General features: G+C 39.5%; 1 protein-coding gene and 1 long non-coding RNA gene across 5 annotated transcripts in view; one reads left to right on the top strand and one right to left on the bottom strand.

Moving 5' to 3' along the window:
* The window catches only part of FNBP1L (formin binding protein 1 like), a 101,848-nt gene extending 89,790 nt beyond the window's left edge, over positions 1-12,058 (bottom strand). For 3 of the 4 annotated variants that reach the window (XM_072968192.1, XM_006197330.4, XM_006197329.4), the window contains exon 1: positions 11,919-12,058. In XM_072968192.1, coding sequence (XP_072824293.1) covers positions 11,919-11,942 — 24 coding nt within the window. In that variant the 5' untranslated portion in view covers positions 11,943-12,058. The remainder of the gene's footprint in view (positions 1-11,918) is intronic. The other variant, XM_072968193.1, reaches the window with a different exon arrangement.
* On the top strand, positions 11,948-12,666 carry LOC116281795 (uncharacterized). The gene is made up of 2 exons (XR_004191250.2): positions 11,948-12,085; positions 12,343-12,666. It is a non-coding gene; the product is annotated as an uncharacterized lncRNA (long non-coding RNA).
* The last annotated feature ends 1,280 nt before the right edge of the window (positions 12,667-13,946 follow it).

A 13,946-nucleotide genomic window follows, 5' to 3' on the forward strand; every position in this document is an offset into this window, starting at 1 on the left:
GTTAGAGCTTGATTTACCAATTATATTTCTGACCCCATAAAGTAAAGTGAACAGCAGAAAGCATTACTTTGTTTCCTTTTAATGAATGGAATAATTCTAATACTTCACAGAACTAGAATAAACAATCCTTAAATTTATATGGAATCACAAAAGACCCAGAATTGCCAAAGCAATACTGAAGAAAAAGAACAAAGGCCAGACCCCAGGCTTCAGACCATACTACAAAGCTACAGTAATTTAAAAGCATGGTACTGGCACAAAAATAGACATAATGGCTCAATGGCACAGAATAGCCCAGAAATAAACCTACAGACTTACAGTCAATTAATTTTCAACGAAGGGGGCAAGAATACACAATGGAGAGAAGACAGTCTCTTCAACAAGTGGTGCTGGGAAAACTGGAGAGCCACATGTAAATCAATGAAATTAGAACACTCCCTTCACACCATACACAAAAATAAACTCAAAATGGCTTAAAGACTTAAACATAAGACTATAAACCTCCCAGAAGAAAATATAGGCAAAACATTTTCAGACATAAATCTGAGCAATGTTCTCCTAGGGCAGCCTACCCAAGCAATAGAAATAAAAGCTAAAATAAACAAATGAGATCTAATTAAACTGATAAGCTTTTACACAGCAAAGGACACCATAGATAAAATGAAAAAGACCACCTATGGAATGGGAGAAAATATTTGCAAATGATGCAACTGACAAGGGCTTAATTTCCAGAATATATAAACAGCTCATACAATTTAATAACAAATAAACAACCCAATCTAAAAGTGGGCAGAAGACCTCAACAAGCAATTCTCCAATGAAGATATACAAGTGACCAACAGGCACATGAAAAAATGCTCAATATCACTAACCATCAGAGAAATGCAAATCAAAACTACAATGAGGTTATCACCTTACACCAGTCAGAATGGTCATCATTCAAAAGTCCACAAATAGTAAATGCTGGAGAGGGTGTGAAGGAAAGGGAGCCCTCCTACACTGCTGGTGGGCATGTAGTTTGGTGCAGCCATTACAGGAAACAGTATGGAGATGCCTCAAAAAACTAAAAATAGACTTACCCTGTGATCCAGCAATCTCACCCCTGGGTATATACCTGGAGGAAGCTCTAATTTGAAAAGATACATGCACCCCAATGTTCATAGCACTATTTACAATAGCCAAGACTTGGAAACAACCTAAATGTCCACTGACAGACAACTGGATAAAGAAGTTGTAGTATATTTGTACACGGTGGACTACTACTCAGCCATAAAAACGAATAAAATAATGCCATTTGCAGCAGCATGGATGGCCCTGGAGATCATCATTCTAAGTGAAGTAAGCCAGAAAGAGAAAGAAAAATACCGTAAGATATCACTCATATATGGAATCTAAAAACAAAACAAAACAAAAAAACCAAGCACACACATACACACAAATGAATTTATTTACAAAACAGAAATAGACTCACAGACAGAAAACAAATATATAGTTACTGGAGGGAAGGGGGCGAGGAGGGATAAATTGAGAGTTTGAGATTTGCAGATACTAACTACTATATATAAAATAGATAAGAGTTTCCTCTGTATAGCACTGGGAATTATATTCAATATACTGTGGTAAACTATAATGAAAAAATGAAAAGGAATATATGTATGTGTATGTATGACTGACACATTATGCTGTACACCAGAAACTAACACAACATTGTAAACTGACTATACTTCAATTAAAAACAAACAAAACCTCTCTGTACATACACTGATGGCTGGTCTCAACAAAGGCAACTCAATAAAGGTAGTGTAACATTCCTGATAAAGAATGAAGGTTCTGAACACAAATACCAGAATTTATATCCTAGTTCTACCACTCACTGTGAAGTAGTTTTGGACAGGAAACTTAAACCCTGTGAGCCCCCAAAAGTAAGACACACTGCTCAAATATCCTACGTACTCAATAATCATTTGCTTATTCCTAGTAATATTACTAAAAGCAATTTAATGGGAGTAGTAAGAGAATATGATGCAGTCTAAGTAAAAGGAGTTTTCCAATGTCCTGGCTTAACATAAGTATAGATTTTAGAGCAGGTAAAGTAATGATTCTGAAATCTTGGTATTATGAGAATCATCTAGGGTGTTTTGTTGTCACTGCCTTCAAATTCCCAAGGTGATTCAAATGATCATCCAGATTGGAGGACTGCTAATTAACAGCAATGTTTCTCAGCCAGGACTAAGAACCACCATCACCAACAAAGTCTTACAGAACTCCAGATGGCTGACCACACAACATCCCCAGAACTTAACAAAGCAGAATCTCCAAGCCAAAGTGGCCAAGTGACCAAACGCTGCCTGAAGTAAGAGTTGCTGCTGTTGTTGTTCAATTAATAAACAAATCAATAAACCTCTGAACCAGCAGAAGTTGAACATAGGAATATGGATCAACATTTTACCTAACGTGGAAGTAAGCAGGAGAGATGAGAAAGAACTATGTTCTCGACCTAGAATAGAGTCAAAATACTGAGGAATAGAAAATAAAATAGTGGCTTTGACTAACACAACAGCTAATATTCTATCTACAATACGAATGAGTAAATAAAGACCACGGTTGCATTTATAATCATCAATTACTAAAAAAGAAAGTTGCCATTACTCTTCTTACACAGAAGTGAAGAAAAATCAAAATACCTTAGTTATGGGGATTAACTAAATTCTGTAATAAAATTCAGAATTCAAAGGTCACATATGAATTATGTAGGTTTTCAGATATCTCCTAGACCCTGCCTCTCCTGGCCCTTCACAGCTGAAACTACTGAGATCTAACAACATAATAAAGCTTCCAACCTAGACAAGGGCTGTCATCATAGTCAGAACTAAGGGAAGCAAGTCAAGTGGAGTGTCAGAGAGTTGGTAAGTTTCTTTAAGTAAAAGCTAACATTTACACATAGATTTTAAGTTTCTCAAATTAAATGCCAAAATCAAACATCTCTTAGTTTGAAAGAGTGGCCAAAAAGTTTGAGAAGAAACATCAAATGTAAAAACAGTATCTTCTCAGTATCACAATTAAATTTCTCTTTTTCTCAATATAGTACCACGGCCTTCAACATTGTTTTTTATTCATATTTTACTAATACATATTACCACAGCAAATTATTGTGAACATTAATATTTAAAACTTGAGTGAGGTTAACAGACATTTCTCCAAAGATACACAAATGCACAATAAGCATCAGAAAAGATGCACAACATCATCTGTCATAAGGTAAATGCAAATCAAAACCACAATGAGATACCACTTTATACCCACTATGAGGCTATAATCACGAAGTCAGATGACAAGTTTGGGCAAGGATGTAAAGAAATCCAGAACCTTCATAGATTGCTAGTAGGAATATAAAATGCAAAACAGTTTGGGAGTGCCTCAAACAGTTAAACACAGTTATCATATAACCCAGCAATTCCACTCTTAAGTATATGCCCAAGAGAAACAAAAACATATTTCCCCCAGCAACCACCATGCTACTTTCTGTCTCTATGAATACTACTCTAGGTACCTCATATACATGGAATCATACAGTATTTGTCTTTTCGTGACTGGCTTATTTCACTTAGCATAACATCCTCAAGGTTTATCCACATTCTGTAGCATAAGTCAGCATTTCCTTCCTTTTTATAGCTTAATAATGTCTTATTGTATCTATACACCATTTTGCTTATCCATTTATCTCTTGATGAATACCTGGGTTCCTTCTACCTTCTGGCTACTATAAATAATGCTGTAAACATAGATGTATGAATATCTCTTCTTCAAGACCCTGCTTTCAATTCTGTTGGGTATATACCCAGCAATGGAACTGCTAGATCATGTGGTAATACTACACAGAATTTTTGAGGAACTGCCATGCTTTTTCACAGTAGCTGCACTAGTGCCCAAGGGTTCTAATTTCTTCACATCCTCACCAACACTTGTTAGTTTCTGTTGTTTTAACAGCAGCCATCCTAATGGGGGTGAGAGGGGCCAGAGGAGATTTTTTAGAGGTTAAACTATTCTACATGATTCTTGAAATGTTGAGTATGACATCATACATTTGCTAAAACCTACCAAACTTCACAGCACAAAGAATGAACCTTAATGTATGCAATTTTTTTTCTTTAAATCACTGACAAAAGTCAGAGGTTCCTAGGAAAGAATGCAGACTGTGATAAGAGAATCTAACTATATTACAAAAGTATGGAACCACCTCACTGGGGATGGGGGAACAGTGCTCACCTAAGTAACTCTGAAAATGAGAAGTCTGTAAGACTGAAGGGAAGGAACTACACGTATGTCCTGTACTCAAGTTGATCAAGCTGTTCCCCACGGGGCTACAGGTGTAACCCCTGATATTGCTGTATATACAGACTAGAAGGAAACAATTAAGCAAATGGATGGCAGCCAAATAGAGCTGTTAGACTAAGAATTTACAGATAAGCAAGGGGCAGGGGCTAGAAAGATACATGTAATAGTGGATTAGAGCTGGAGACATCAGGAAGAACCCATATTTAATATACAGATGCTTAACATAAAGAAATATTTATAGACATGGCTTAGTATACACATATATTTATTTTATCAGCAGAGAGGGACTACAAGAAATAAAATCCCAGTATCAACAAGCATGCCCAGCCCCATATATTGCTTTCTAATATTCTCCAGTAAGAGGAACCAGCCCAAACCTAAACCTACAGGCAGGGCCTATCAGAGCTTAGTATGCACTCATATTGACAGACATCTTTCCAGGGTCCTGAGATCACAAAATATTTAAGGAAAGTCTCTAACACGATAAAGACAGGAACCAAAACCAAGAGACAAAAGCAACATGGGGGCTTCAGATACTATGCAAGGATAAGAAAACTAAACATAAGAAAACAAAAAACCTATCTTTAGTATACACAAAGAACTAAGATATTGCCCCAATATGCAAGGAGAAGATGCTATTTTAAAAGTACATTCAGAAAACAAAAAAACAGCTCTTAGAAATTAGAAATATAATGACAAAAAAAAAAAAACCTCAATGTAAGAATTTCCAGCTTCCAGTAGTGGCAGGCTAGGTTATTAGGATCAACTACTACTATTCCACTGGATAAAAACTTTAAAATATGGATAAAACATATTTCAAAACTTTTACAGGACCAAGGTAATAAAAAAATTACACAGTTACAGTGAGTAAAAATGAGAATCCAGAAAGGAAAAAAAGCACACACAAGCTTTGTCCTGAGGATATTTGGCAATCCTGAAAATCAGAATTTTTGTTTTGATAACATTGCAAGAGATATGGGTACAAAAATCAAAATCCAACAAGGGAATTTCAAGCCCTGAACTTGATTTAAGGTGGTCCCAGACTAGGAGTGAACCCAGGCATATGGCAGAAGAAAATACAAATCCTATACGTACAATGGATGTATTAAGATGACTCTCACAGAGATCATATTAAATGGAAGAAGTCAGATGAAAAAGAGTACATATCGTATGGTACTATTTTTGTGAGGTTAAAAAAAAACTTAACAAACCTACTCAATAGCAGTGCAGGTCAGAATAGTGGTTACCTTTGGGGGATATTTACTGGGGATGGCATAAGGGAGACTTTCGTATTTGCTCTTGGTGAGAGTTATATGAATGAGTGTATTCATTTTATTTTTTTAAATCTTAATGTTGTACATGTAAGAACTGTACACTTTATGAATGTTGTATTTTAATGAAGATTTATTTAAAATGAGTATGAAATAAGAAAATATTCAGATTTTTAAAACTTAACAAGTATTAATTACATTCAGCCTTGGAAATTGTAAAGGATGTTAATTTAGTTCATGGTCTAAGTCCAGAAGATGATTCAAAAGTAATGATTTCTGTGTTTATTTAAAAGCTATATACCACAGTGATTCTAATGATTTTGATTTTTATAATTTATGTTGGAAAAAATCTCAACTATTAACATTCTTCAAAAATCTCAGAATCATCCTAACTTTTACTCTCTGAAAAATCAATCTTTTGTTTTCCCAATTAAGTTTCAGACAATTTACATTTACATTATTCTTACATGACAACCCGTTAATAGTCAATGTATACAACAGAATGTTCAGTTTTCATTTTAGAATCCAAAAAGCCATAAAGTATGCTTTAAGATACTCATTTGTGCTCAAATAATCAAGGAAATAAGAATTCTAGACCCAAGTAAATGGAGAAAAACTTCATATGAAAAGGCAGAAGTAGTTGTATTTCTGATTATAAAAAGAATCCCTAAGATTAGGGATATGAGAAATAGACATGTTGGGGGAAAAAAATAAGTGACATTTATATTCAAAACATAATTTAATGACAGAGTTATAGCAATTCCCCCCAATCAACAAGTATTTCAGTGTTTATCATATGCCTATTTCTTTTCTACAAATTAGGTATACAGCAGGGATACAACAGGAATAAAACAGATGACTCTTACATTCTAGAAACAACAAATTTAAAGTGCACCGAAAATAGTAAAAGCTAATTTTAAATATTTGCTTTTCCAACATCTAACAGATATATACTAATATTTCATGAATCTAATGATTAATTCTCTATCAAGAACTTACGGAAAATTTTCTAATATATGGAGTTTTTGCTTCCTACAAAATAAAACCTTTATATAATATTTTCCTATTAGTTTTTAATATCCTGCAGATATGATTATGCAGTTGCACAGAGATGGTGTTCCATAATTACAAACCATTACTATTCTCTTGTCCTATTTTGTGCCTGCAAGCAGGAGCTGATACATAGGGAAAAGTAGGTAGACCAGGTTTTTAAGTTTCCAGCCAAACGTACATTTTATACACTGGGGGAAGGAAAGGAGAGTGAGTGTTTTAAGATAAAGGCAGGAAAGGGGAGTGGAAATGAGCGTTTTAAGGAAGTAGCAGTGCAGAGTTGAGATAGTGGTTAGAGGCAGCTCCCCCACTTCTACCTTATTATTGTCAGGATAGAATGGTGGCATAAACAGGTGTCTTGATTAAACATCACTCTCCTTAACTAGAAACAACATCTGTAATACAATGTTGAACATGACAATTTCTCCCAACAAAAAGGAATGTAAGATCTGAGTAACTGTACCATGACTATTTTCCAAAGATTAAATATAAATATAAGGTAGTACCCGATAAGAAAGGTAACATCCAGAATGTGTATTCTGGAGGGAGAGGGTTGAAAGGAACTGGTGGACAGAGGACATACTGAACAGTGATATCAATGTAGGGGAATATTCTAGAGTTAGGAAAGTAGTATCACCTCAAAATGACTCAGTTTTTTCACAGCAGGGCTTGTATTATAAGCCTTTATAACCCTTACCACACACTGTACAGTATTTGCCTGTCATACACTCAATAATTATTTTATTTTTTGAATTAAATTCCTACAGTAGTTTCATGGCCTTTGGAAAAAAAAATACAGTTCACACTAATAGGGAGTTTTCTTTGTCAACCTCCTCTAGGTAAGTGCCTTCTGAAAAATCTGAAGTAAAACTAACGTCAACTTACAGATACAGTCTAACCACTATAGACTACAATAGAACCAAATTCCTTTGTTCAGACAAATCTATTAATGTGGCCTAAGATTTCATAAGGTATTTTGGTTTTCTTCTTCTTCCAGTTTTATTGAGATATAATTGATATGCAGTGCTGTATGGTTTAAGGTGTACACCATAATTATGACTTAAATGCACCATAAAATGATTACTACAATAAATATTGTGAATATTTACCATCTCATATAGATACAAAACTAAAGAAAGAGAAAAGAATTTTTTTCTTTAGGATGAGAACTCAGGACTTCCTCTCCTAACAACCTTCATATATCATATACAGCAGTTTTCATTATACTTATCACGTTGTACATTACATCCCTAGTACTTATTTATCTTGCAACTGTAAGTTTATACCTTTGAACTGCCTTCATCTAATTCTCCCTTCCCCACCTCCCCATTTCCACCTTTGCTAACTACAAATCTGATCTCTCTTTCTATGCTTCTGTTTTTGAAGTATAACTGACATACAACACTATGTTTGTTTCTGTTACACAATATAGTGATTCAGTATTTCTATATATTTCAAAATGATTACCACGGTAAATCTAGTGACCATTTCATCAGCTATTTTGGCAGTCACACCATCAGGCTATCCGTCAGGTAAATTCACAGAAACTACCTTTAGAGGTCAATTCTTTCCCAATGTGAGAAACGTTCAACCCAAGTACGAAAACTTAACTTCATCATGTTGGCTTCACATTGTTTCAACCTTCCTGAATTGTTATCTATACCACCTAATCTATCATCACCTACAAAGGACTTCAAAACCATAAAAACTTCCTCCAGGATGCAATTATTAATCATTAATCAATACTCTAGCTAATGCAATGAACTATTAATTGGGCAAAACATGTATGATCGATCATCAATGGACACTGTATTAGTGAAAACAAAAAGATTAACCCAATCCTACACGCAAGGACTCAACAGTCTAGTACATATACAATATAAGTATTAAAATATAAGTGCTATATAAAGAGAACAAAGATAACGAAGCATTATATTAAAGTGTTAAGACTAGGAGTGTAAAATAAAGAATCCACTGAATCTATCATTCAATGCACATTCCTCAGTTTCTTCCAAAAATGTATCATGAGCTTTGTCAAATGCACTTAGCTAATAATATGCCAAAAAGTAACAATAGCTTTTAAATTATACACTCTTAAAACTAAGGGCCAAAAATCATAGGCCACGAAACTAAGGCATAACAAATGTTTATAAGTCCCTATAAATAAATTCAGATATTTGAACTTACTTTCTAATTTCCAGACTAGTCCCCTCATTTTCCTAGGGGAGCTAATTTTTTAATAATCATGATATGAATGGGATGTGCTCACATTTTTTCCATCTTTCTACACATATTCACTGTCCATACACACACTGATTTTTTTCCATTGAACTTTAGCTCCTCAAAAAAAATGAAAAAGCTATCTCCTAATAAGTAAAACTTAGTGACTAAACACGGGGTTTCTGTAATCCCTAATTTCCTTTTTTGTAAAGAGGTAATAATTACAAAACCTGCGCTTTGTGAAATCATTAATTCATATTCAGACTTTTTGATCCAACCATTCTTCCCATGGTAATAAAGAAATCAACACAATAAACAATGCATCCTGAAGAGATGAAGACGCTGTCATCTCTTTGCATATTACCCAGAACACAGAACCCAGAATTGAGTCTCTAGCATTTACTCACTACCTTACTAAAATGCTCATTTGGAACATTTGCAATCTCTTAAAGCACAGCTGAAATTTATTACCAGTTAATTCGCATCCTCTCAACAACTACACAAGTCTGACAGGCCCACTTTGCCTATCACTATTAGTTCTGTCCCCAAGAGTCAGTATTAGATGGTTTTAATTTACTTTATTCTCAAGTTTAAATAACGTGAGACTTAAGAGAGCAATAAACTCCAATGATTCTAAGAAATAAACCTAAGTTTGAGTGCATAACTGTATTACCATTTTTTTGTAACAACATGTTCTCAGTAAGGTTTAACTCTGGGACAGTAATGTGATCCTAAACATAAAAATAATTAGAACTGGTTTCTAAATTCAAATGTTCAAGAGAATTTTCCCAACCTCAAATTCCTCAATGGCAAGAGCATAGTTTAGGTGTTGGTTCCGATCTACTGGAAGCACAATATCCATATTCAAAACGGAGAACAGTTGATGGCGGGAGAAGCCTAGTCAAATTTTTCTAAAGTCTCTTCCGGTCCCAACAATAGTCCTCTACACCAGCTTATACTTATTTAAGGTTTAAGCATCCAGTTGATATTAGTTCATTCTTCATTATTTAATTCCTAATAAATGCCTTCCTCAAATCCTCAAATCACTAAAAAAAATTTCAAACATGAATACATTAAATGTTAAGGGAAAAATTTGTTAACTTTTCTTAATTTCCAAAGGGATACAAAATAAATTTTTTGTTAGAACAAAAATTTCCATCTCTTTATAGTTTACCTTTTTAAGTTGCTGAGAAACTACTCAAACGCTGAAAGTAAATAACCAAATTACAGGAGATGGGGGTGGAGGGAGGTAATTGCTTCTGAATGCATTATATGCTTAAATTAAAATTTTTTAAACTTTAAAAATCGCATTTTAGTCTTCACTAAAATATTTTACTTTTTCCTTAAAACTGCTTTTCTATACTGTGATACAAAACGATTTTTTCCCTCAATCTACATTTAGAGTTAAATCTAATATTCCTCCACTGTTTTACTACCTGTAATTTTTAAAAGTATTCTCCTTACATTTTTGCGTCCTCTGAAACGCTGATCATTTGTGTAGGTAAAAATAAAAATATTTTCTAATTATAAAAAAAGAAAATGAAAATATATCTCCTTTCATTAATGACATACTAATCAATTATAGAATGTATTAAATCAAAAAGAAAAGAGCAATAATGCCTGAGAATCTAACCAACGTAAAAAGTTAAATTTTATACAATTTACTGTATAATCCTCTCCAATACAAGAACAATTACTGCTATCTAAGAACGAAATGGAGAGGTTCCTGAGGTATTTTCTCTGGAGTGGTGTGTTTAGAGACTGGGCAAACACCTATCCAGAACGTTACAGATTCCTTGGCTGGCTAAGTAGGTATTCCATTAGATGAACTCTAAAGTCTCTTTCAGTTGTAAGGTTCCCAATCTGTGAGTGAAACGTGAAAAATAACATAAAACACTGCCCTTCAATTAGCCGAATTGCCCTCATTTCCCATCTTAACCGTACGTATGGAGACAAAAAAGTTCCTTCTCTTTCTCTACAGTGATTTCACCAGATGCTGGTTAACAAAAGGCACGGAAAATACGCACAGGTGGGATAAAAGGGGAGTGGCTGCGCCAGGCGGCGCCCGGGACAGCGCCCCACGCCCGGCGCCCGGGCAACACCTGGGCAATCACTGCCCGCCACACCTGCACCCTCCGCCGCGGCGTCGCCGGCGGGCTCTCCCGCCGTTACAGGCCCCCGCACCTGGCCAGACCCTGGGCATTGTCCGGAGCCTTCGGCGCCCAAGAAAAGCAAGGAAGAAAGAAAAGCGGGAGGAGTGAGAATAAAGAACGCAAGGGGAAGTAAAGCACCCGGGAAGCCGTGCGCTCCTTCGGCAAAACTAGCTTCAGCATCGGTCACTCAATTTAATTCAGACCCCAAAAGCCAGCCCCCCGGCCCGAAGCAGCAGCGGCGGGGGGCCCAGCCGGAGTTCCCGGAGCCACCCTGGTCTGGAGCGCGGAGACAGGGAGAGGGAAATGGGCGTGTGGGCTGGGCCTGGCTGGCCGGAGGCCGGGCTCCGAACAAAGCCGCCCGGCTCCCCCTACCTGGGGCGAGGGAGGCGGGCGGCGTCTCGCGCTCCCCGCGCCGCCCCGGCCCCGCGCCGCCCTCGCCCCGGGGACCCTCCTCCGGGCTGGGGGCGCCGGCGAGGCCCCTCCCCGCCCCCGAACAGCGCCCCTTCGGGACAATGGGCCCCCTCCCCCGCCTCCGGGCGGGGAGATACAAAGGCAGAGAAGCGCGGCCCGGCACCGAGCCAGGCGCCGGGAAAGAGACGGCGGAGGGGGGAAAGGGGCCGGGAGAGGACGGCGGCGGCCGCTCCCAGGCCGTCCGGGCGCTGCCCTCGGGCCCGCCGCGGCGGCACAGGCGGGCGCGGACCGGCAGCCTCTCAGCCCTGGGCCAGGAGGGACGAGGGTTCTGCACACAAAGGGAAGAGGGACCCCCAGCCGCCGCCGCCGCCAGAGGCGGGGACTGCCCGACGCGCTCCGGCCGCCGACGGCCAGCGGCGCCCGCCCAGCCAGAGCCCCGCCGGGCCGGGGTCTGCGCCCGCCCCTCTCCCCGACTCACCCACAGCTCCGTGCCCCAGCTCATGGCGTAACTTGAGGCGGCTCGAGCCGTCCGGCTGCCCCGCTGTTCGTCCGTCCGTCGGCTCCGCCGTCAGTCTGTCCGACCACTGGAGGGCTCTCGGCTCCTCTGCTCAGCCTGCGAAGGCGCCGCCAACGCCGGGCTCCCCTGTGAGTGAGAGAGACGCGCCTGGAGAAGCCGACGCCGACGCCGCGTCCCCGCCTCCCGGAGCCGGCAGGGCAGGGGCCCGGGCTGAGGGGAGGCGGGCCGCCGGGAGGGGAGGGGAGGGGAGGGGGCGGCCGCGTTGCACCCTGGGATCGGGGCGGACCCGCGCGCGCCCGGCGCAGGCCCGCGGGGTCTCCTCGCTCGAGGGCCGCCCCGCCCGGCTTGTCCTTCAACTCGGCTCTCTGGCTTCTCGTCCCTCCAGGCTCGAGCTACCCCCCCGCCGCCGCTGCTCGGACCTCTGTCTCCGCGAAGGAAAGGGAGAGAAGACGCCCACCTCCCTTCTTTGCCCTGAGCCCCCTTAAGTGAGGCAGCGCCTTCCTGCCTCCGTGCCGCCTCCACTTCGAGAAGCCCAGACGAGGAACCCTCATCCAAATCCTTGGGTTTAGATGGTGGAGAGTTGTGTTTTATTTATAAAAAAGTCTTAATGGTTAAGGCAATCTTGGGAATCACTAAAATATGTAGAGCGTCCAATGTGAATGCAACGTGCCCCCGATTCTGTTTTTAATAAAGCGTTCTAATTTTATAAGTTGTCAGGAAATCATAAAAAGAGGCAGATGTTTCAGCATTCATTTTGGGATGTTGCCATGACAGGAGGTGGAAGACATGGGCAAGTGTGAGCCGAGCTGTCACCTGCAGGAAAGGAGAAGTGAGCTTGCCCCCTTTCCTGGGACGAGCACCTGGTGTGGGGGTGTTGGATGGGGGGCAGATTCCTACCAGGCGGTGCAAAGAGCCTGTTCGGAACTTGAGATCGCTCTCACTCTCACTCAGAATACCGGGACCTTGGAGGCTGGTCCACCATTTCCTTTGTTCTCTGTGGACTTACTTCCCGGCCTTTCTGTGTAATCATTAACTGCAGTCAGCAAGTTAGACCGGCTGCTAGCAGATACGACGTACGCTTAGCAACTCCCAAACAGATGCTTTAGCGTTAATTGCTACACACACACACGCGCGCGCGCGCCTTCAATCCAGTCGCTAATAGAGGAGTACTCCTCGGTGTGTCTTGACAGCAGTGTCTTTTAAGTTCTCCCGACCGGCTTGTCAGCATTTGAAACCCCTCCCCTATGGGGCCTGCCCAGGTGCCCCAATCTCTTCCGCTTTAACCCTTGTCCACCTGCGTGGCTGTGCTCCCTCTGGAGCTTGGGGCAAATTCCTAACCGTCCAGCCATTCCTCTTGCGAAATTGTTTGCCGCTGTTCTCTGAGTCCAGTTTGAGCATACACATACCCTCTTCCAAGCGGGTTGTGGCCAATATTTAAATACTTAACTATGCCATGAAGTGAAAAGGCTGTTAAGCATTGACTGAACACGTTCTCTTTTCAACATTTTTCTGTTTCCTTCAAGGTCATTTATATCACCTAACACTGCTATCCACCACACCCACCTTTTTTAAAAAAAATACATGCTTTCCCTTTAAAAGTAAAATAATCTACTATTCACGGTAAAGATTATCCTCAACCACACTGTTTACACAATTCTCCAACTGAACATTGAGTCATCTCCTAGATGAGCATTTTTCTTCTTCCAAAATTTCTGAACAGAACAAAATTTAGAACACTTAGAACAATTTCTCTCCAAAAGGTATGTTTGGGGGCATCAAGTTAAAAAAAATTGTTTCTTTTAACCTATAACATTTAAATATAATTCGTATAACCAACTTAAAGTGATAATCCCCAAGAAATTATCTAACTTACAAAACTCTTTCATGATATTAAAATTCACTATTTACTTCTCTTTAAGCAAAAATTATTAAAAAGAATAAATATATTTTGTGTTTTATTTTGTTACGAAAACAATAAAGATCAATCAG

Source organism: Vicugna pacos, chromosome 9 (genome assembly GCF_048564905.1).
Source record: "Vicugna pacos chromosome 9, VicPac4, whole genome shotgun sequence".
NCBI classification, from domain to species: domain Eukaryota; kingdom Metazoa; phylum Chordata; class Mammalia; order Artiodactyla; family Camelidae; genus Vicugna; species Vicugna pacos.